Source organism: Polyodon spathula, chromosome 7, assembly GCF_017654505.1.
Source record: "Polyodon spathula isolate WHYD16114869_AA chromosome 7, ASM1765450v1, whole genome shotgun sequence".
Lineage (NCBI taxonomy): Eukaryota > Metazoa > Chordata > Actinopteri > Acipenseriformes > Polyodontidae > Polyodon > Polyodon spathula.
The window spans coordinates 8,903,777-8,927,575 of record NC_054540.1 but is presented as its reverse complement, the minus strand read 5'-3'; the positions used below and the strand labels follow the sequence as shown (position 1 = coordinate 8,927,575).

Genomic DNA, 23,799 nt, shown 5'->3' with positions numbered 1-23,799 from the left:
AATGGCTTGCACAAGAAGTATGTGGCTCACAAACAGACTTTATGCCAGCACCTCGTATGCACTGCATGGCGCTTTTCTCGCATGACCAACGCAACCTTGAATTAAAAAAAAGATTGGTTTACTCCTCCGTGCCCTGTCTATGTTGAGTATGTGTCCTCTGAATATTTATACTGGTCAAAGGATTTTACTGTTCTATCTATCTGTTTGTCAAAAGAACAGAGTGTTCTTTTCTACTAAGGGCTCTGCCCCTCATGTATCTTTTGCTAAGCAACCAGAACGAGCCTGGAAAGATTTGGGTCCGTGGATGTTAGCACTAGCTAAATTAGTTGATTGGGTGCCGGCGCCCAGAGGCGAGTATTCTCCATCCGGTCAAGCATACCGGATGTTACAAAGAGGGGCCTGGGCGTGCCATCGAGTGGCTGTGGAGCTTTCAAACACGCCTGGACTACAGGACGTCATGTTGTTACATGACCCTGAGCCAGCCTGGTTGAAAGACATACCCCAGCAACTGTGGCCCACCAGTAAAAATGATTTTGGTCGCATTAAGAATTGCGAACCTCTGGTGGTGACACCCAAAAGCACGCACCGACCCAAACGGAAACAATACCCCTTGGGACGGGATGCTACTGACGGCATAAAACCACTGTTAGAAGAACTGGTACTAAAGGAGCCATCGTTCCGGCCCCAGGAGCTCGGTGCAATTCTCCCATTCTCCCAGTCTGAAAGGCAAATGGAGAGTGGCGATTTGTACAGGACCTCCGTGAAATTAACAATGCCGTACAGCAGCAGACCCCAATTGTCCCTAATCCAATAACCTGTCTCTCTGCCGTTCCCCCATTAGCAAAATGGTTCACTGTAATTGATCTGGCGAACGCATTCTTTAGTATACCCATTGAGAAGGATTCACAGGAATGGTTTGCGTTCACGTTTGAAGGAAAACAATGGACATGGACAGTCTGTCCACAAGGGTACACTGAAAATCCGGTCATATTCAGTGCTGCAATGCAGGCAAATTTAGCAGGATTCACACCCCCTGCTGGGAGTAAGCTGGTGCAGTATGTCAATGATTTATTACTGTGCTCTGAATCCTTTGAGGAGAGCGAAATCGATACTAAGGCTTTGTTGTGTTTTCTTGCACTTAATGGGCATAAAACCAGTAAGCACAAGCTACAGCTGTGCAAATGGGAAGTAACTTATTTGGGTCACAAACTATCAACTGCAGGGAAGTCACTGGGGTATGAAAGAGTGCAAGCTATATTCCTTTATGGCACTAAAACAGGCCCCTTCCAGCAACCCCTGCCTGGGACTACCTGACCATGGTCACAGTAGTTAAATGCGCAGCGTACACTAACTCCACTGATGTTGTTTCCCTAGGTAATGCACGTGCAGACGCAGCAGCTAAAAGCTGCAGCTACACAGGGGACTACCCTTGCTGCCTCATTGTTTACTACTGTTGTTACTGACCAACCCTTTTCTCTCCAAGATATTCTTTGATTTACAGGCCTCCACCAATGACAAGGAGAAACATAAATGGAAACAATGTGGCAGACAATTCTCTTCTGGTCTGTGGTTAGGCCCTAACGGCAAGCCAATACTACCCCGATCTTGCAATCCCTTTATGTGTAAGTGGGCACACGGTCTTGACCATGTGTCCAAAGGAGGGGTAGTAGATTTGTCTATCAATTTTGGTTTTACTGCTTTTGCTGAACAATATTGCTCCAAATATGTTCTATGTATGCAGAACAACATGGGAAGGGGTACAGGTGTTCCCATGTCCGCCCATCCCAAACCTAATCAGCCATTTGATCATATAATGATGGATTTCATTGAACTAACCCCATAGCAAGGGAAAAAGTATTTGAAAAGCAAATTGACAAAATTGTGTGCTGAAACTGGGCTGGCCTGGAGAAAGGTACTACCTTTGGCTCTGATGTACATGAGGGAACCCATGAGGTTTTGACTGGTCGCATTATGTGTATGCCTAATCAGTTGCCCCACACCAGACACCAGTTAACGCTCCAAGGCTGTGATGATGAGCTCATGGCATACTGTGTCGCTCTTAACGATGTGCTTAAGAATCTCTTTTCTAGGGTAAGAATTGCCCTGCCCGACCCAACAGAAGGACGTGGACACAATGTCCACCCCGGCGATTGGGTGGTGATCAAGGTCCTTCAGAGGAAGTATTGGCACCAACAGTGCTGGACTGGACCATTCCAAGTATTGCTAACAACTCCCACCGCAATAAAAGTAACTGAGAGGTCCACGTGGGTCCACGTCAGTCACTGCAGGAAGGTGCCACACGATCCAGACCAAGATGTCTCCACTCAAGTTTCTCCTAGGACCAGTCACCATGCTCTTGAGCGTGTGTCTCCTCACCCTGCTGCTCCTTGAGTCTCCCAGTACTAAAGCCAAAAGGAACACACTGCACCAGTGGAGTGCTGAACACAATGTAGACCATACAGTAATGCCTGGTGGTCTCTTACGCCACACTACCAGGAACACTTTGAATATCACAGAACCTCGCTATGTTTGTTCACTAATGACACACTCAGCAGGGGAACCATTCCCCTTGTACCCAGTAGAAGTCAACAAACACCCTTGCACCTGCAATGATTATAGTTACGGCCTCCAGCACAGAAATGACACAACAGAACTGTATAAACGAGATGGTGGATCTCCACAAGAGCCAAAATGTATCCATGAATATTTATACAGGAACTGATCGCAGCACCTCCGACTGTACCGTCAACCATGCTGACTGTTATTCGAATGATACTCTGAGTATACCTGTACAGTGGTGTAAGCAATTGGTTGGTGGGCTGAATCGAAACATGCCATTAAGTCACACTGTCCCACGAACTGCCTGTTTCTCCAACAACACCCTTTGTTGGTGTCGGGGAAACAGGACAAATGGAGTATTTATTGGTGTTTCACACTGCGAAACATATGTGTACCCTTTTTAATAGCTATGCATGTTTGTATACTCTGCCTAAAGAAACTGTGCACTAGAGCTACTGATTTCGCTTTTAATATGCCCTTGCTTGCCAGGGAACGTGAATGCATTAACGAAGATGAGGAAGAATCCCCTTGCAAGGTTGCAATTATCCGAGTTGTAATTATATTACAAAAGGAGGGAATGTAGGGGAATATTTGCATAGAACCATTCCTGTACCTGTTTGTTGCTACCCTGTACTACCATTATTCACTGAGTTATATGTTTTAAAACAATTTGAGTTTATGAAATGTATTGAACTGCAGGTACATATCACTGAAAACCAAACTGTGGATGGTGTGACAACTGAGCTGGCTCCAGCTTATCGGTTGATCTCTATTGTGTTACCTCTTAAATACCTGTCCCCTCTGTTGTTGTTCCCCCAATTGAGCTGGCTCCAGCTTATCGGTTGATCTTTATTGTGTTACCTCGTAAATACCTGTCCCCTCTGTTGTTGTTCCCCCAACTGAGTTGGCTCCAGCTTATTGGTTGAAAGGGAAACTACCCTGTCTCTCTGTAAAGGTATAATTACTGTATGCTAACTCTGTATGGCAGAACACTGCTCGGGCTTCCTAACACTGATGTGTTGAGCTGTTCTCGTTTGCGCAAACTAATAAAGCTTTATATCTCTGAACACCTGGTGCAGTTGGCTCTTTAAAGTTGCGGACCTGAAAAGTTCCACAAGTATCCCTTGCAAATATGGACATAATTAATCAGTACCTGTCCATATGAACAAAACATCTGAATTAAGTTGATAAATGTGTCAAAGTTGGACTATATATTTATTTTAATTTAAAGCCACTAATCAGATTGATGGCACACAACCACATTTTGAGGTCAAACTTGTGACAAACTCAAGTAGACAAATGTAAAAAAAAAAAAAAAAAATAGACCAATGGCACTAAATTTACAGTACTGTAGGTTTGTCACGCTCTTAGAAATAATGGGATTATAAAAAACAACTTCTGCTATGGCAAAGTGACCACTAGAGGGAAATGGCTAACAACTGTTTGTTCATTATTATAATAACACCAGCTCACCATAGGGCTGTGAAAAGAGCAAAGGAATGTATTGTACCTAATTCTTGTAATAAAAAAAAAATATATGGTAACGTATTAATTAAGGATCTGCTTCTTTGTTGATGTACCCTTAGCTGGTTGACAATTGTCTTTTCACAAGTACAATTGGTTGCCAGATGCACCAGTCAGTTGTGAATTAGAATTTTGCATCTGCAATTATTTCTACTGCGCCTATACTTACACCTAACACAATATGTGCGTAATTTATACAATTAACCTGGGATGTTTACCAAAATATTTTATTAATAACTAATCACACTTGCCTTCTATTTTCATTAAAAAAAATTATGATGGAAGATAAAACCATGTCAAGTTCCCAGAGCCTAGAAAGCCGAGATATGGACCAGTTGTATTTTATTATATTTTTTAGTGGGACTGGCATTCGTTAGAGAATGGTAACAATACTTAATGAAGACAATTAATGAATGCCAATGTGCACCAAACATTAAGACAATAACTCAGTGTACTATCTCCATGCAGCTGTAACTTCAAAATGTACCTCAATATGGCAGCCATATTAGGCCAGAAAATAAAATCATTACTAAGGTTCACCATTTATAAATATACATGATTTTATGAAACTCCAGATTTATAACAAATCAACCCTTTCTGTGTATTTAGGTTTTAAAAATAATATGTAGTCAGTATTTATTCTGTACAATCTAAACAATGAATGGCCTGCAACTGTGTTTTCAACTAACTGGAATTGTTGTACAAATCAAATCAAATCCCATATTTCTTCTTAAGAGATTTGAGGTGGTCATCTTCTAAACCAGCTTGATGAATAGAGCTGAATAATTCTCGAACAACTGAAAGAGACAATGGATTTTAGACAAATCAGCCTGCTTCTCAGAGTAAAACTTGCAAGACGCTACTCTTAACAATAAGTAAATGTATTGCGATACTGTTATAGCTGTTTCTATTACTTTCAGAAAATGTGCCTTTGATCTTGTATTTACTCTAAAATGACTTTTAACTTGCTTCAGAACAGGCTTCAGTACTTACCAGTCTTTTCTGCCGCAGACATAAACATGACTGCCATGTCAAACCTTTTCACTTCTGCAAGGTTCTTCAGAATCTCTAAAATAACCAAATGCTCATCACGCCTATGATGTGTAAAAAATACAAATAAAAAGCTATTTTGAAAAATAGTTTTTGATTTATTGCTGTTGCACACAAAGGCAGTGATTTTAAAATAAACCAAGGTCAAGTCTTTGAGAACGTTATGACAAAGCCTTTCTTGAGGTCTTTAAAAATGGAGAAATGAGTTGTCAGTCAGATTTTTATTTCAGAGGGTTTGGTGTTGTCTCAACCCTCAAGTGGTAAAGCCTGACAATCTCTTAAAAACCCCATTGAGAGAAACTGAGTGTACACTGGTCTTTAGCAAACACTAACCTTGCATATATGCGAATAAGCCAATCATTCCTAAGTACTCACGTCAATGGCAGAAACACATTCTGGCCCTAGAATGTTTTTTTCTGTGTTTTTTTTTTTTTTTTTTTTTTTTTTTTTAATACTTAAAAGGTATTCCTTGCTGCTTGATCTGTTAGCTTAACTGACTCAATTGCACAATTATAACTATACAAAGGTAGTACTAATTGAATGAATGAGGTTAGCCAAAACTAGCAAAGGTTTAGTACTGGAGAATAAAAGGTAAAGGCAACACTAGGTGTGACATGTTTTTTTTTTTTATCAATACATATGTTAAAACAAATAAAACTATGTTTAATCAGTTTTTCTTTTCTCCATGAGCCATTTTTGTTTTTCGAATATTTTTTCTTCAATATAAATCTGACTTGACATTTTGTACCCGATATAAGATTTCGCCTCTTTGTGTTTTTTCTCCCCTCCTTCATTGATTATTTTTTGGTTACCCTGTTATGTACTGTGCAGAGAAATGACAAGCCTACTAGAGAGTTACTTACATGGTATAAGAAGAGTGTAGAATATTTAAAATCTGGTTCAAAATGTCAGGTTCCAATGACTTCTGAAATATTTTGGGGTAGGCTGATGGCTCAATTTGCTGGCAAATAAAGAAAAAGCAATGTCAATTAGTTATTTAACATGGCAGGAGACAAAGTCCAAATTACAAGTAATCCCTTATCTACACAATTCAAATAAGCATGTTTGTAAAATACTGGACATCCCACACCACAGTTGTGGAAAACATTTTAAACACGATATTTACAGCTGGAAATTGGAACACAGACTTGATAAAGTCTAGCATAAGCCTGATACAGCATGCATATCAAACATCAACACATTTCCATAAGTGAAATATGCATTTATAGTATAGAAAATTAGCTGCATGGCTTTTAGCTTGACAGCTCTATGCATTTTGCAAATAAAGACTATTTATGCCATATAACCAGATTCTAATACTATTAAAAGTTGTGCTAAAGTATGCTTCTACCAGGTTTTATTACAATGGGATAAATATAGGGCAGCTGATTAAATGGTAATGCAATATTGACCTAATAAGTGATGTCACTGCCAATACTTTACGGCATGCAAACCACAGATCCTAGGGGTATATAAATTATCATGATACCCTTGAATTATCTACATTTCTATTAACTTCATTTCAAGTGTCTCATGCTATGAACCATAGTTTCTGATTACCTGTAAACTAGTTATAATTAGGTTTATATACCGAATAAAAAGCCATGCAAGCAATAGTTAAAAAAAAATAATACAATTTAGGTCAATGTCACGGTCATTCTCACATTTAGCATACAGTGCTTCTATAACTCTTCAAATAGTGCAACATACTTTGAGGTACTTGTATTTCATTTCTGGGTAGGATTTTAGCTTTCTCAAATCTGCTTCCAGCTGAAAGGAGTTTGTAGGAGGTGAAGGCATGGACAAAGACTCAGATATGGAAGGTAATAGTTTCTTCTGATCTGCAGTATTTTCCACAGTAACACATCTTACAGTTGACTGCTTCTCTGCGTTGTCTTCAAGATGCTCTCTGTTATACAAAAAGGCATGTCATGATCTTAAGATGTCACAACCAAGTGTGGACAAGGCTGGATGAAGTAGACCTGGACTGAAAAAAGTCCATGTATCTAATGCAAAATTTTACTCTTATGAAAGTTTTTTTTTTTTTTTTTTTTTTTTTTTTATGTGAAAGCATTAGTCTTCAGTATGTACAATCGAAGTCCCTTATTCAAAATGTGTGCCTCCAAATCCATCAAGATTATGTGCTTTATTCTGAACGTCTGTTTATATAAACTTCTTTCATGTTATTTCAGAGGTTTGACGCTATGCTCAGTTGTTCTACGTTTAAGTTAAAAATAAGTGTTATATTACGTAAATAAAGCTACATACTGGTAGGAGCCTTCCATAGAATGACTGTAAAATTGAATTACCTTTCACAGGAATCTGCTGGAATATCAGAGATCTTCTCTATTTTAAGCATTTTGGCACTGGGGGCACATTCCACTGCTTCTTTGCTTCTAGTAAGTTCTGTGATCATGCAGAATGGCACTTTACATTCTGCTGAGGTGTTTGACATTAATTGAAGGTCAGTGCCAGGCAGTTCACATCCAACTTCTTCAATAACCATTCGTCTCAGTGGATTCTAGGGAGGGAGGGAGAAAGACGATCAATACTTGAGTACTCATCCCTTTTTTCTACAAGTGCCACAATTTTATTGTACATCTACAATTGCCAGGTTTTTACCCATTTTTAATCATTCAGTTATGTTGCTTGAATATTGTAATACTGATAAAACGTACCTTTATGCCCTTTAATGTTAAGGTAACACACACATTAAGAAATATTTGATCACTTTGGCTTAATCCACTACAAAATGCATTTTCCGTTTTTACTGCACCAAGCCATGACTTTAGAGGCTCATAATCCACATTTAGTTCTTTCAGAGACACTTCAATACTCTGTTTAACAAAGACCTTTCAACAGTGGTAATCATTATTACTGCTTTCATCAAAATAGGATAAACAAAGGTTCTTCTTTTCTTTAAAAGAAATACAGCATTTAAAAAATGTGTCTAATTTCATTTTGTGTTGATGTATGTCACTGGTGTACATAGCTGCAAATAAATGTTTCTAGGACAACCCCCCCCCCCCCCCCCCCCCAAAAAAAAAAAAAAAAATAAAATAAAAAAACAAAAACTAAACAAACAACAAAAACACCCTGTTGGTAGCTATGGAAACAGGTACTTCACAAAAGATCATATCAAGAGAGACCAGAGAAGATATTAAAAAAGGTATTTAACCACTGATATTGTGATATTTCAATGGGGATAATCAACACTGAAGCAGGAGCATTAATAGCAGTGTTGGAAAATCTACTTTGCATCATTGATAATGAAACAGCCTTTAAGCTGCTGCATTACCTTGTAGGCTTATTAAAATGCCTTTCTCTAACCCTAGAAAACTGTTCCCTAGCATATTTACATGAAAGAAACCTATGTCCTGTGCACAAAAGATCTCTTTATGCTTCAAATGTTCCAGTGCACTTAATAAAGTAGTTCAAAGGGTACTTGAGCCCTGGTTTGTTCATCTAGTTTTGCTGAATATACACTGAACAAAAATATAAACACAGCCTGTAAAGTGTTGATCCCGTGTTTCATGAGCTGAAATAAAAGATCCCAGAAATTCTCCATACACACCAACAGTTTATTTCTCTCAAATTTTGAGCACAAATTTGTTTACATCCCTGTTATTGAGCATTTCTCCTTTGCCAAGATAATCCATCCACCTGACAGGGGTGGCATATCAAGAGGCTGATTAAACAGCATGAAATTTACACAGGTGCACATTGTGTTGAGGACAATAAAAGGCCACTCTAAAATGTGCAGTTTTGTCACACAAAACCATGCCACAGATGTCTCAAGTTTTGAGGGAGCGTGCAATTGGCATGCTGACTGCAGGAATGTCCACCAGAGCTGTTGCCAGAGAACTGAATGTTCATTTCTCTACCATAAACCGCCTCCAACATCATTTTAGAGAATTTGGCAGTACGTCCAACCGGCCTCACAACCGCAGACCACGTGTAACCACGCCAGCCCAGGACCTCCACATCCAGCATCTTCACCTGCTGGATCGTCTGAGAACAGCCACTCGGACAGCTGATGAAACTGTGGGTTTGCACAACCAAGGAATTTCTGCACAAACTGTCAGAAACCGCTCACCTTCGATGGCCACTGGCATGCTGGAGAAGTGTGCTCTTCACGGATGAATCCCGGTTTCAACTGTACAAGGCAGATGGCAGACAGCGTGTATGACGTCATGTAGGCGAGGGGTTTGCTGATGTCAACGTTGTGAACAGAGTGCCCCATGTAGTGGTGGGGTTATGGTATGGGCAGCATAAGCTACGGACAACGAACACAATTGCATTTTATTGATGGCAATTTGAATGCACAGATACCATGACAAGATCCTGAGGTCCACTGTCGTGCCATTCAAACGCCACCATCACCTCATGTTTCAGCATGATAACGCACGACCCCATGTCGCAAGGATCTGTACACAATTCCTGGAAGCTGAAAATGTCCCAGTTCTTCCATGGCCTGCATACTCACCGAACACGTCATCCATTGAGCATGTTTGGGATGCTCTGGATCGACGTGTATGACAGCATGTTCCAGTTCCCGCCAATATCCAGCAACTTTGCACAGCCATTAAAGAGGAGTGGGACAACATTCCACAGGCCATAATCAACAGCCTGAACTACTCTATGCGAAGGAGATGTGTCGCGCTGCATGAGGCAAATGGTGGTCACACCAGATACTGACTTGTTTTCTGATCCACGCCCCCTACCTTTTTTTTTTTTTTTTTTTTTTTTTTTTTTTAAGGTATCTGTGACCAACAGATGCATATCTGTATTCCCAGTCATGTGAAATCCATAGATTAGGGCCTAATGAATTTATTTCAATTGACTGATTTCCTTATATGAACTGTAACTCAGTAAAATCTTTGAAATTGTTGCATGTTGCGTTTATTTTTGTTCAGTGTAAATGAGCTCCAATAAATCCTTACTAATTTAAGAGTACTTCATTTGCCCTGAATGACTGAAAACATGACAATGTTTTGTTTTATAATTTTTTTGTTTATTTTAGCTAATTGAGGTGACTGAAGTTTGTGACTTCAAGCAGCTTATATGATGAGACAATGGTGGCTGTTGGGTATTCATAACACAACTATTCAAATTGCAATTTAGAATTACACTAGATGTGGCACAAAGATTACTGGTACATTTTAAACACATTTGTCAGTAAAATACATACACCCCACCATGCATATAAGGAACAAATGTCTCTATATACCCAGATTGTATGTGTGTGTGTGTGTGTGTGTGTGTGTGTGTGTGTGTATATATATATATATTACACAGACACAGGTAGATAGACAGACAAGCCACATCTTTACAACCACCAGACAGTGATGTTTTCAAAAAAGATCACCTTTAAATGAATGCAACAAATGCCTTCATTTGGTTAATGTTTTCACGAAGCAAAACATATCCAACTGACACACATATATTTTTATAACACTTTAGATATTCATGCCATGCTGCCTATGACCTTGTATTAAAAAAAAAAAAAAAAAAAAAGCAAAATATAAATGTTACAGTATGCAGTCTTATGAAACTGCACCCATTGAATATGTTAGTGTGTGGTGAAATACATGGAATTGTATATGTTTATTAAATAATAAAAGGACCTTGAATAAGTTTTTTTTTTTTTAATATGTGGTAGCTAGCATTGAAAAAAAAATCAATCACTTTCTCACAAAGCTTTTAAAGCTATAAAGACCACACAGGGAGAGTAAAGACTGTTCTGACATTAAACGTTCTAAAAAGACTGCTTTACCAATTATACAACCATTGATTTCCAATAAACCTACCTACCTTGTCATATGCTACTCTGACAGTTAATACAGAAATAAATATTACTGTTGAGCAGTTATGTTGAACACCTTCTATGAACACTAGTTGTTCAATTATTTCTACAACGTATAATAAGCCTTTGCAAAGACAGCTGTAGAACACTGTCACATTTAAAAACTGGCAGAGCTCTTACTCCTAAGAAAGGTCAACACTAGATTTAAATCTCAGTGTCATGTTCAATGCATTTAACATCAATGGGAAAAAAGCATTTACAGAATAAATATCAAATTCCTAAATTGTTTGCCGATATCAAGATTCAGAAAGGATTTATTTATTTATTTTTACAATCAGATGCATCATTTAGTTTCCTTTGGGGTTCTTTATGTAAACTATGATGTTCTTGAACTTTGGACTTCATTTAACCTCCAGTTCTCAAATACATTCCTTTGCAAACTGACCAATGGAAAATCATGATAACCCACATCCCACATGGATGACATTCAGCTTGCATAGACTCAGTCAGATACAAAGTAAACTGATCACATAAAGTACCTGCCTGTGGCAGGGAGGAAGCCCTGCACATGGGAAATGTGTAGTTTTACTGTATGTTTTTGGGTTAAATGTTGTAAATAAACTGATTTAACTGTTTAGCTGCTGTGGAGCTCCGCTGGGGGCGACTACCTGTCTGCGAGGAGAAGCAGCTGGAAGCAATTAGCTGTTCCAGCAGGCAGGTGGGTGTGTCTCAGCGGAGCATCAGTATAAAAACATAGCGGTCACTGTGATCGGGGCTGCTGCAATGCCTGCCGTTTTCACGGCACCTTTGATTTAGTTTGGTGTATTGTGTTTTATTTTTAGTGTTTGTAGAGTCTTGTACCGTCCTCTGTGCGCTACCTTTGTTTGCAGCATCACATGACATTGTTTATTTTTTGTTTTTGTTTATTAATTAAATCCTGTGCGCCTGTGTCGGCGTAACGTCGTCAGTCTCCCTACCTCTGTCTCTTGTGTGTTCTCCCCATTTCAATAGAATGCCAATATTAAATCTACTGATTACCTTCTTTTGTTTCCAACTATGTTGTGTTTGGATTATATGGCAGTACTTTATAAAAAATTACTTCGGTTAAATATAGTATTTAGGCTTCCAGGTCATAGACTGGGAAGCCTATTGTTATTATTTATTATTATTATTTCTGCCAAAACTTCCTCGAAAACTCACCCAATTCGGTAGGCTGGTTACGCTTTTGGGAAGCCTGTAAATGTTAATTGAACATATGTTGTAGGTCACATGGTTTGGCCGCTATATTGGATTGAAAAAAAATATTTTGCCTAAATGTAAAAATTAATCTTTCGAAAACCACTTATTGCAGAGTGCTGAAAATAACAGTACAAGATTAACTGGTGTTTGTAAGAAGCCGATAGGTTGTGTGGTACGGCGGCCATGCTGCATGATGTCAAAATCACACGGTACAGACAACATAATCACAAACTACAAAGATCGTCTTCTCCCAAATTCCAATTTAACCAAAAATTGGCACACATGATCCTAGTGTGGTTGACTTTAACCCTCTTATTATGTTAAGTTTTGAGTCATATTGACCCGATGCAATTTCAAACAGCCTTAAACTGATTAAATGTTTTTATTTGCAAAGGTTTTATTCTTTTCTGCTCTTTTAGTCCAGAAGCTGTGATAAAACTTGTCTGACTGCCAACCTAGGAGCTCCTCATTTTGGTATGTCTCTACCAGTGAGATGCTGTTGCAATAATGACAGAGAAAATTAGGCTCTGCCTTGTAGATATATATTGTTTGGGTTTTTTTTGTTTATAAATATCTCCAGACAGGTGCAGCCATTTCCAGAGATAATAATACAAATATAATAATAATAAAATAACAAATTAAAGAAGTTTGTTTTATTCCTGCACACTACTACACATTCCTACATAGATAAATGCCACGGGTCACAGTGACCAGAAACATCTTATTTGTACACATGACCTGCTCTAAAAAAATAAACATCCCAAAGGTTCTGTTTTCTGTGTTCATGACCCCAACCTAGGAAAAGTCATAAAACATTACACAGAAAATGAAACGAAAAAAAGCATTTAAGCCAATTGGAGAATAGAGTCGGGTCAAACAGACCCGAAACATAATAGGAGGGTTAAATATTGTTCAAGGGAGGTTGCTACAATAAAAAAGACGGCGGCCACGTTGGATGAAATCATCAGCTTACAAAACTGGCTAATAACTTGTTATAGAGTGCAGATAGGGTCATGGTTACTATGGAACACATATAGTAACCCATGTATGTAATTGCCTGTGACCTTTGACCTCTCCTAAAGATCAAACGTAAAACTGGCTTATAACTCCTGAGAGAGTGCAGATAGGGTCATGGTTACTATGGAACACATATAGTAACCCATGTATGTAATTGCCTGTGACCTTTGACCTCTCCTAAAGATCAAACGTAAAACTGGCTTATAACTCCTGAGAGAGTGCAGATAGGGTCATGGTTACTATGGAAACCATGTATGCATTCTGCACTATTTGCCAAAGTCTTTGATACTGGTACCGGCATTCTGCACTGGTACTGGAAGCCGTAAAGTTGCAGGCTTTTTATTTTTTTATTATTATTATTATTATTATTATTATTATTATTATTATTATTATAACAATGTTAAAAGAACATCTGATGTGGACGCATGCACATTCTTTTCAGTTGTTAACTCAAGTCCTTTGTATTTTTTTTTTTTTTTTTAATAATCGGAAGTGTTCTAAGTTGAATGCAAGTTGTGTCTTTCTGTTTAACTATTATGCACAACAATGTTTTTAGTTATTGGATCTTCTGTTAAAAACAAAAAAAACAAAAAAAAAACCCACTAATGTTTGTTCTTTATTTTGAAAAATAAAACGTCAATGCATCGACTATGGTTGATAAATGCCTATACGATAATCGAATAAGAAATTAGGTTGCCGACTGCACTACTACTTTTTATAATGATGATAATAATGATATTTTCCACCTCTCAGCTCTGTGCGCTAATATATTCCCTTAGACTTTCATCTAAATTATTTATACCATTTTATTTGACTTCTTGTCCTGACTTGTGTGTGTCTGTAGTTCTACTGGTTCCTTGTTCTGCGTTTATTAAATATTGATAAAAGGAGGCAGAATGGGCCATAATAGCACACTTTATGGGCAGAACTAAATGGATTCTGGCAAAATCTAAACCACTCTGCAGCTTTCTTCATTTTCAGTGATTTATCATCATCCTAAGACACCTGCAGACAAAACACCCTGTGGGAATGCACTGCTCAGAGGCAAGAGAATGACCCAGAAATCTTTTTTTTTTTTTTCATTATTACATAGGGGTCATCTGTGATCATTATTTATTAAACAGAAGAAATAGAGTACGCCATGGCTGTTTATTGAACACCTATTAGTAGTTTACAGTACATATGAGGACAGCACATCAAAGTTTGTTTTATGCTTGCGTTACTATATCTCACTTAATGTTTAATTTGAAGAAGTGACTAACTGGCCCATAGGGTTTTAACATAAAATCCATGGTCTAGTGATTGAATTTGTAGACTATTCTGGTGGAAAGGCATTGGAAATGTAATTTTCTGTAGCAGCATGTCGTTATTTACTTACTGTTGATCGCAGGCGAGGTGGTTTATTTATTGGTTGTACGAGTCTTCTTTGTTCAGTATTCTTTGCTTGTTGGTCTGCAAGATGTTCCTTTGACAAGAGGCCTTTTGCAACCATTTCCTTTAATTAGAAAGGAAAATAAAATAAACAAAAAAACACACTTTAAAAACATAAAATAATATCATGTAAATTTTCGACCCAACTTGAAATGCCCAATTCTAATGTCACCTCACCGACTTACTAATCAGGAAGACATTGGGCGAGCAACATACATTCCTCCTGTCTTGCCAATCGCCCATCAGACCTGAACAGCGGATGTTACCAAGCTACTGAACGAGGCAAGGGCCCATTCTGAGACATGTCAGGCTGGTCTGGTGGGGAGCCTGGCCAGCAGGTTGCTGAAGTACAATGAGGAAAACTAACTACAGATGATACCCCCCCTCCCAAACAGCAGGAGTGCAAAGTTTTACTTTAGTGTTTCCTGTCCGCCCCAAGTACAGATTGACAAAAAAGACTTGAATCAGCAACTCTTGACCATCTGCTTTACTGGATGAGCCACTGCGGACCCCCAGCAGAACACAGTTATTAGAGATGTGCTTCACAATTTTAATGAGTTAGACAGAAAATTGATAACACTCCGGAACACAATGTCTACGAATTGACAATTTGCCCTTCACTGACTGTATAATGCATTTCAGCCCATTTAAAGTTGTATTTTAGAGATGAACTATACCTCCGATAGGCCAATTCTTATGTCTTTAACTTGGTTATATCCATTTACACTTCAATAGCAACATATTGCATGTTGGGTTTGACATCTATCACATACTATGTATAAAAATGCATACATACATTATTGATTTTTTCAAGCTCATTCAAAGCCAGTTTGTTTCCTGGTTCCAGGTTCAAAACTGTTTCAAAGTCTGCAAAACATATAAATAAAGATGGATGATATATCAAATACAATAAAAGTACTTGCTTTCTCATGATTATGCTGTTCAAATAGTTAATTTGAATAAGCCTTGATGAATATTCCACAAAATGCTATTTATTTATCACCTTCATGCTGTTTTATTTTATTGCTTGATCTTACTTTATTTTGGGGGTTAAAAAAAAAAAAAAAACATTTAGTTGAACTTTCTAAAGTAAAGTAAAAATCCAATTGCCTGACTGGATATATAAATGACATATTCAAGTGGCTGTATATATATCATGCACATTCGCTGTACAGGTCTCAAATGTCCATTTTGGAAAGAAATGTGCTACAACAAACATTTTCATTTTAAAACATGACATCCTGTACAACACTAGGTTATAGAAAAGCAGCTAGTTGGTTACTGAAAGTAAAGGAGGTCCTGAAAGGGCAGGGAAATGACCAAGGGAGTCGTGACAATCTGAAAACAGATATTTATTTAACCTAGTGCATTACCAGACAGCATGCTTTAAAATAAAATCCACCTTTGTTGTGACGAGCGTTTCTTTTAAAACTGCACATCTATACAGTGAATGGATGTGCTTGTGAACTGCAATCACTTGCAGATTTAAACGTTTCCTCTCCCTTTCCAATCTTACCTTCTTTGGCCGCTCTCAGTTTACCAAGTGCTGCTCTTGCATTCCCCCGCCTGGCAAAAGCCTTCGTGTAAGTGCCATCCAGTGCTATAGCACTTCTACAGTCATCTTCTGCCTCGGCATACCTGTTCGAAGAAAACTATCACAGTAACACTATGGAGGGAAAACGTGCCCCCCCCCAAAAAATATCTCAATGCATTTTGTTGGAGCAGCACATTCAATTACAAAGAATACTAAAATGGGTATGTATTGTTTTGCATGGTTATATGATAAAACATTACTCAGCAAGATTGTGGGTCTTCAATTAAATGACTTATATACTTATTCTATCAGCCTAAATAAGTACAACACAATATATGAAAAAAGTGAATGAATGAATGAATGAATGAAGGAATCAACAAATAAACCAGCATGACTTTTGCGTATGGCCCCATGTGAACAATATCTTACTTTTGAAGCTTTAAATAGGCCATGGCCCTGTTTGCTGGTAAAAGTGCATTAGTGCCATCTGCTGCCATTCCTTTGGCATAGCACTCTATCGCTGCTTCATATTTTCCTTCTTTGAAATAACCATTGCCCTGAAAAAAAAAAAAAAACAAACAAAAAAAAACAATCACAAACCACATTCTTTGGATGAAAGGACCTATGCAGTTTTGTTAGAGTTAAAGAACATTTATTTAAATGTGCATTTATTGTTAGGGTTTTTTTAAAACCTAGATCCCATTTAATCAATTTGTTATTGAGGAATATATGTTTTCTTAAACAATTTCAGCAAGATTATAGTAGATTCTATATTAACAAGATATATGTATGTTCTAGCTGAACAACATAACCATGTACATAGTACCAAAAGATGGCTTCTAGAGATGGTTCCATCTAATTGTGCAAATATTTCTAGCCCTACTTACAAGATCTTTCTGAGTAATTGCCTGCTGTTTATCCTGCTGTTCTTGTATTCTTTTCTTCTCGTTCTCATCAACCACTGCTTCCTTTTCTTTGCTGTATGTTTTTTCTGACACATGCGCATGTGAAGCCAGAACCTACAGAAAAAAATGTTAAAATGTAAAAACCAAAAGTCAAACTAAAGAAACGTTGGCAACGTTAATATTTTATAACATTGAAAAATACACTATCTTGCTAAAATAACTGCCACACTAGACCAAATCCTAACCTGGTTTAATTATATTATCCATTTGCGAATGGACATTGTGATATGGCAATAAACTGTAGGTCACTTGTCACTTCTATTTCAAAGGAACAAGGAGGGCCTCTTTCCAGACCCTACTGTCTACCTGATAACCTTGCATGCAGTGGCTTAAAGCCAAGTAAAGGATAGCAATGGAGACTAACCACCCACTGAGAAGTTAACCCATAAAGAGAATGCAAGCACTTTGGTGCGACTGTGTTACTGTTAATGGCCATCTTCTTCAGTCAATGTAACATGTTTCACAAGCATGACATAAATAAACTATTAATCAAGGTGTGTCAGCAACATACATTTTCCAAGCTAAGGATATAAATAACATTAGAGTTGAAAAGTAGTTCAGTCAATCAGTAATCAGTACTGTGAAAAACTAGATCACAGAGTTTACACAACATGAAATATCATGTTATAACAAATGGCTATATCATCAGTAAGCAATATGTAAATACCACTTACATACCTCGTGTATTTTCTTCAGTTCATTCTGTGCTTCAAAGTTTTCAGGATCCAGCTTCAGAACCATCTCATAATCTTAAAAAACAAAAGTCAACTGATGTTTGAATGAAAGCAAGTATTACATTATCTTTTCTGACTTCTACAAATACAAAAACAATAACACCACATTACTGTAATACATAATGTTGTATAGATATGTTTGACAGATGACTCCACGTATATTTCTACCAATGTAGCTGACATACCTTCTTTAGCACCCTCGTTTTTTTTTTGAGCAAATCGAGCAGCTCCTCTTCTTGCATAAGCCTTGGTATAGTTTCTGTCAAGCGCAATGGCTAAATTACAGTCCGATTCAGCTACAGCATACCTTCAAAAATAAATTATTGAATACCTTAAAAGACTACCAGCAGAATAATATTTTACTAAAAAAATTACACCAGCACAGCATTTAAAAAGTGAGGTAAATGCTCAACTTGCCATTAAAAATAAATACCATAATAGCTTCAACTATTACAAATAAATGTACTAAATATTACCCAAATACTTGCAATTCAAAGTCGTCAAAATTAAGGACTATTGTCCCAGTACAGCAGTTACTTACTTCTTTAGACGGAAGAAAGCAGCGGCTCTGTTTGTGGGGAGGACTGGATTGTAAGGATCTGCAGTCATACCTCTTGTGTAACATTCTATTGCATCGTCATATTTTCCTTCTTGGAAGAGATCGTTGCCCTACACATTAAAAAATTATAATAAAAAAATGTTCCTGCAGTTTGTGTTAGTTAAGTTATGCTTATGTCATAGAAAGTGTAGATTCAACAGTAAAGCTGAACGTAAAAAACTAAATAAGTGTTAGCTACATATTATCAACGTGCCTGTTCAATGTTACCTTTAAAAGCAAATGGCTCACATTTTCGAAAACAAGTGGTCCTCAAAACTGTGACCTTAAACAAATATGTACCTGCCTGGAAACAACTTATTTTGTTTAGATCAGGGGTGGCCTATCATGATCCTGGAGGTCCATTCCACCAGATTTAACTTGGAAAATGAAATAATGAACTACTCTGAGGTCTGGATGGGGTTTTTTTTTTTTTTTTTTTAATATAATTTAGTCGTCACCAAAATAAAAAAAAAAAAAAAAAAATACCCCGGTTTTCTCCCCAATTTGGACTTCCCAATTATTATTTTTAATCCCAGTTCATCGAAATACTTCTAAAATAATTATCTTCTAAGATAATTACAGTATCCCATTATAATTTCTGCATATATAGCATAGGCTCCCAGATACAGCAGGCCAGTTTTGAACAAAAGAAAAACAAGGAACTACATAAACATGAATCCTTAAATTAACCTTTTAGTTGGTGGCAACATTAACAGTTTGATAGGATGCCTCAAATAGTACGAGCCCAAAATTGGATTCGCTGATGGAGGTAAGAAAATGTATTTTTATTTAAATACCAGAAGTTCCTAATTAGTAATTCAAAAGGTACAGTGATATTTATATCACCCACCGCTTGCATAAATCCAACTGCACTGTGTAATAACTTATCAGCATAAATAATTAAACCCACTTTTTCTCTCACAGAAAGTGCTTTATCTTTGTCTATATGAATCGCTTCTTCTTCAGAGTCTGATTCATGTGATTCCTGTGTGCCGTCTTCTTTATCTAGATTTTCAAGTACTTTATCCTAAGAAAGGAGGAAAAAAAGTTGAAAATTGTATATAGCATTAAAGATTCTGTTAGTTTGTTCTATGTGTACCGCTATAGTTTTTTTTGGACAAAAATCACAAAAACTTGAACAAGAACATTTATTACTTGATGGAGCATTAAGAGGCCAAAGACATACTAGGTGTATAGGGTTACTGTTAGCATTTTTATGCAAGAAGCAAGATATTTGCAACATCTTACGGCAGCAAACAAGTGATGACACGTATAAGATTCATCTATTAAAGGTTAATGTATTCAAGTGTCGTTGTTTGTACAAGTTTATCACATTTATGCAGCAAGGCTCTGCAAGATTATCATTAGTTCCAGTAAAATGTTCTCATTTGAAATGCAATGTTCTTTGCTGGGACAAGACACTGAAGATGCAAATAAAAAATAAAAAAAATCATTTTGATTAAAAAATAAATAAAAGAACATTAGCTGTACTATTTTCAGTAAGCTACTTCAAGAAAAGTTATCTGTTTTCTTCAGAGAAAACATACAATTCTGTAATGTAATAAAGCTACATCCCATGCTGCAAGTCAGTAAGCAAGACTTAAGTACAGTTATAAAAAAAAAAAAAAAAAAAAAAAAAGTCAAGGCTAACCTTTCCATCTAATGCTGTAATCTGTTAGCATGAAACAGCAGATATAACAGACTTTGATAAAGGCTCATTTAGCAGGGCTTCCTCATACAAGGCTCAACATATTATTGATGTTTCACAAGAAAAAAGTCTCAATGTGATGACTCTCAGAGTTCCCTCAGAACAATTTACAGTAAATTACAGTAAATTAGTACATTTACACATTAAATTAGTACCATCTACTGTCCAATTTCCCTATAATTGTATTACTTCACGTATTCTGCACTTTCCACTGTATTTATTGTACTATTTAATGTATTCTGCGCTTTCCACTGTACTTAGTGTACTATTTCATTACTATTTCATGTATTATGCTATCATTTATTATGCACTTTCCACTGTATTCAGTGTACTATGTATTATGCTACTATCATGTATTATGCATTTGTCTATTTGAAGTATTATGAATTTTCTTGTATTTATTGCACCTTGTAAAGCATTTTGTGATGGTGTTCCACTATGAAAGGCACTATATAAAATAGATTGATTAATTGATAATATTTACATGTGTGTTTGTACGGTAACTTGTTCAGTCTCTGTGCCCATGCTTCAAAACGTACAACAATTATGTTTTTGGTTTCCTATCGGTACAATATTTTCAGAACATTTAACATACAGACTGCAAGAGCTTTTGACCTCATAAACGCGGGCTTACTTACTACATTAAATTTGTCCCATGCTTGGTAATCATACGATTTAATTCTGGAAGCTTTCTCCTTTTCATTCTTTGCATTGTTGGCAGTCGCTTTGCTTTTGTCTTTTTTCTTCCTCTTGTAATGCTTATTTCTTACTGGAGGTAAACTCTGCTGAAAAAATACAAACCAGTTTAAAGGTAACCGTCCGACAATATTATGCAGCACAGTCACTGGGTTTGTTTGCAGTACAAAACTGAAAAACACGCATGCAATGAATACTGAATATGAAATAATATAAATTACAAGCACATTTGAGTATGGTGAAATACATACTTCACACTTGGCTAAAGTATTTACCACCGTGCTACATTTGCACCATTTTTTGTGAAGTCAAAAAACTGTGAATGTTACATAATATTACATTTGTTTTCTGTTTAGAAAAAAAAAAGATAATTTAGTTTGAAAGCAAATGTTTTGTGAACATGGCCCTTATAAAGTCTAATTGATTAAAATCCCCAATAAAATAAATAAAATTACCATTTCAGGCTCAACTCCACTCTCCCTCCGCAGTTCCTCGTCTTTTTTCTTGATATCCTTTTCCCAGCTCCCCAGATCCCTCATGAAATCCTGCAGCTCTTCTGCATTCTGTCGCATTTGCAGCTGAAGCTCAACCGCTTTATTTTGCGATGCCATGATTGCAGATGTAATTACCTATAACCCACAAAAAATGTGAAGGTTTAAAAGCATTGTTTGATGAAAGTTCATATATGCAAAAGTAGAGAACACCTCTCATAGCACCCAATATCAGCATTAAATGAAGCAACTTCTAAATAGCAATCAGTTAAAATAAAATAAAAAGTAAACTGTTGAATTTGATTTTATTTGCATACAGAATTGAAAATTGTCTCTAAATCTTGGATTCCTCAAAATAGCCACCCTTTGCCTAATAGCCTCACAAGCACAAGGCATTGGGTTAACAAGTTTCAGCAGGAAATCACCTGACATGTCTTCCCAGCTCTTCTGCAGTAATTCCCAGAGATGTAAGACACTTGTGGGCAGTTTTGCTTTGACTCTTCTGTCTAGTTCATTCCATACAAGTTACAATGGATTGAGGTCTGGAGACTGGGCAAGCCAGGTCATTAGACTGAGTTATCCTTCACCTCACCAGGTAGTTTTTGCACAACTTTGAGGTGTGTTTCTGGTCACTATCTTGCTGAAGAATGAAGGACTGTCCAACTAGCCGTAATCCTAATGGAATGGCATGCCTCTGAAGTATGCTATGATAGCCATGCTGGTTGAGCTTGCCATGGACTTGGTAAAGATCACCAACTCTGTCACCAGAAAAGCAACCCCAGACCATGACACTGCCTCCTCCATGCTTGACAGTGGGAACCACACATGCAGAACTCAAGCGCTCACCCTCTCTGCGTCTTACAAATACACGGCGGTTGGACCCAAATATTTAAAATTTTGACTCATTGGTCTATAAGGTCGACTTCCACTCTTCAAATTTCCAGTTTCTGTGTTTTTTGGCCCAGATGAGTCTCTTCCTCTTATTCTGCACTCTTAACAATGGTTTCTTTGCAGCAATTCTTCCAGTTAGGCCAGCTTCATACAATCTCCTTTGAACAGTTGATGTTGAAACATCTGTACTTCTAGTAGCATTTATCTGAGTTTGTATTTCAGGGGCAGTTAATCGCTGGTTTCGCAGACTTGTGCATCGAATTAACTTTGTCTCTGATTCTGAGGTCACCCTTGGCCTGCCTGACCTTTTATACTTAGGCCAGTGTTCTAACACCATGCTATACACATTTCAGACTTTTAACTGACTTGGGCTTCAGACTGAAATCCCCTTGCATTGAAATTGATAAAATTTACATTTTCATTTAAAAATTACATTTCTGAATGCAATTCACTTATAATTATCAGCTTATATAAGTACATGTATCATATAATGAAATATTAAGAGTTTATACAGTTAAAAGCATAGATAATCATGAAAAACCTGGTTTCAAGCAGGTGTACTCAAACTTTTGACTGGTACTGTGTGTGTGCGTGTGTGTATATATATGAGACCATTAACACAAATCAGACAGCCTTAGTCATCTTTAAATAGTTAAATTGTTGTGATGCATCAGTCAAACAAAACTCTGCAACTGGGACGGGTTGGGCGTTACTTTCCTTTTGCATGACCGACTCCATTAATGTGCTTGAAACGTTGCAAAGACAGAAAACTGTATCCTCATATGTCCATGAATACACGGGATTACCACATTTAGAACTGGCTGCTAAATAATTTCCCATTTTATTTAGTAGCAAATGTGCACACAAGTCACACAGTCATCCCTCCCCTCTTCTTTTAAAGCAAGGGCAGTTCAGGAAAGTATTGGTCAGTCGTTTTAAGTTTTGAAAACAAACAATTTAGGATCACGTTCTGAATGGCTCAAACGACAACGGCCTTGGCCTGAAATTTAAATCAATTTAAATGCACTGCACCTTGGTGCACACATCTTGTTTCGAGTGATACTGCCGCACAAGCAAGCACGGTAAGTAGCTCTGTCCCTCGAGCTTTTTAGGTTTATGTAAGATAGTAACTTACTGTCTTCGATGGGAAACGCTTTTCAAAACCTTAGTTAATGATAATGTCAGAACTCCAAGCACACAAAAAAAAAAAATTATAAACGAAACAAACTTTTTAGGAAAGTAAAATCAGCATTAAATGTTATTTTAATTTTTAATGAATGTCCTCACCGGTGCTTTTTGTGTGTTTGCTGCCGAAATGCAAATCGCAATCATTTTGAGAAGCCATGCCTTGCACACATTCCTAAAGTTTTTGTAACTCAGTATGCGATATATATATATATATATATATATATATATATATATATATATATATATATATATATCAGCTATTACATTTATGACGTCAGTTATACAGGAACTGTTCTCACCTGAACTGGTGATGCCCCCCCTCCCCGTTTTCAGCCGTTTGTGTGCAGCGCCATGACAACAGTTCCCAG

The 23,799-nt window shown here is 37.2% G+C and overlaps 1 protein-coding gene across 2 annotated transcripts; it reads right to left on the bottom strand.

The window, feature by feature from the left end:
- Positions 1-3,769: 3,769 nt before the first annotated feature.
- On the bottom strand, positions 3,770-23,799 carry LOC121318112 (RNA polymerase II-associated protein 3-like). Of its 2 annotated transcripts, none has more exons than XM_041254419.1 (17): positions 23,731-23,799; positions 21,317-21,490; positions 20,804-20,950; positions 19,368-19,484; positions 18,401-18,528; positions 18,045-18,166; positions 17,804-17,874; positions 17,048-17,179; positions 16,590-16,717; positions 16,143-16,264; positions 15,423-15,493; positions 14,574-14,690; positions 7,443-7,654; positions 6,844-7,042; positions 5,997-6,094; positions 5,077-5,177; positions 3,770-4,880 (listed from the first exon to the last, which is right to left on the bottom strand). In XM_041254419.1, exons 2-17 carry the CDS (start codon positions 21,470-21,472, stop codon positions 4,795-4,797), a joined length of 2,007 nt encoding a protein of 668 aa, XP_041110353.1. In that variant the 5' UTR covers positions 21,473-21,490; positions 23,731-23,799; the 3' UTR covers positions 3,770-4,794. The 2 variants fall into 2 exon arrangements, with proteins under 2 accessions (XP_041110353.1, XP_041110354.1); XM_041254420.1 differs by having other exon boundaries at positions 20,804-20,947.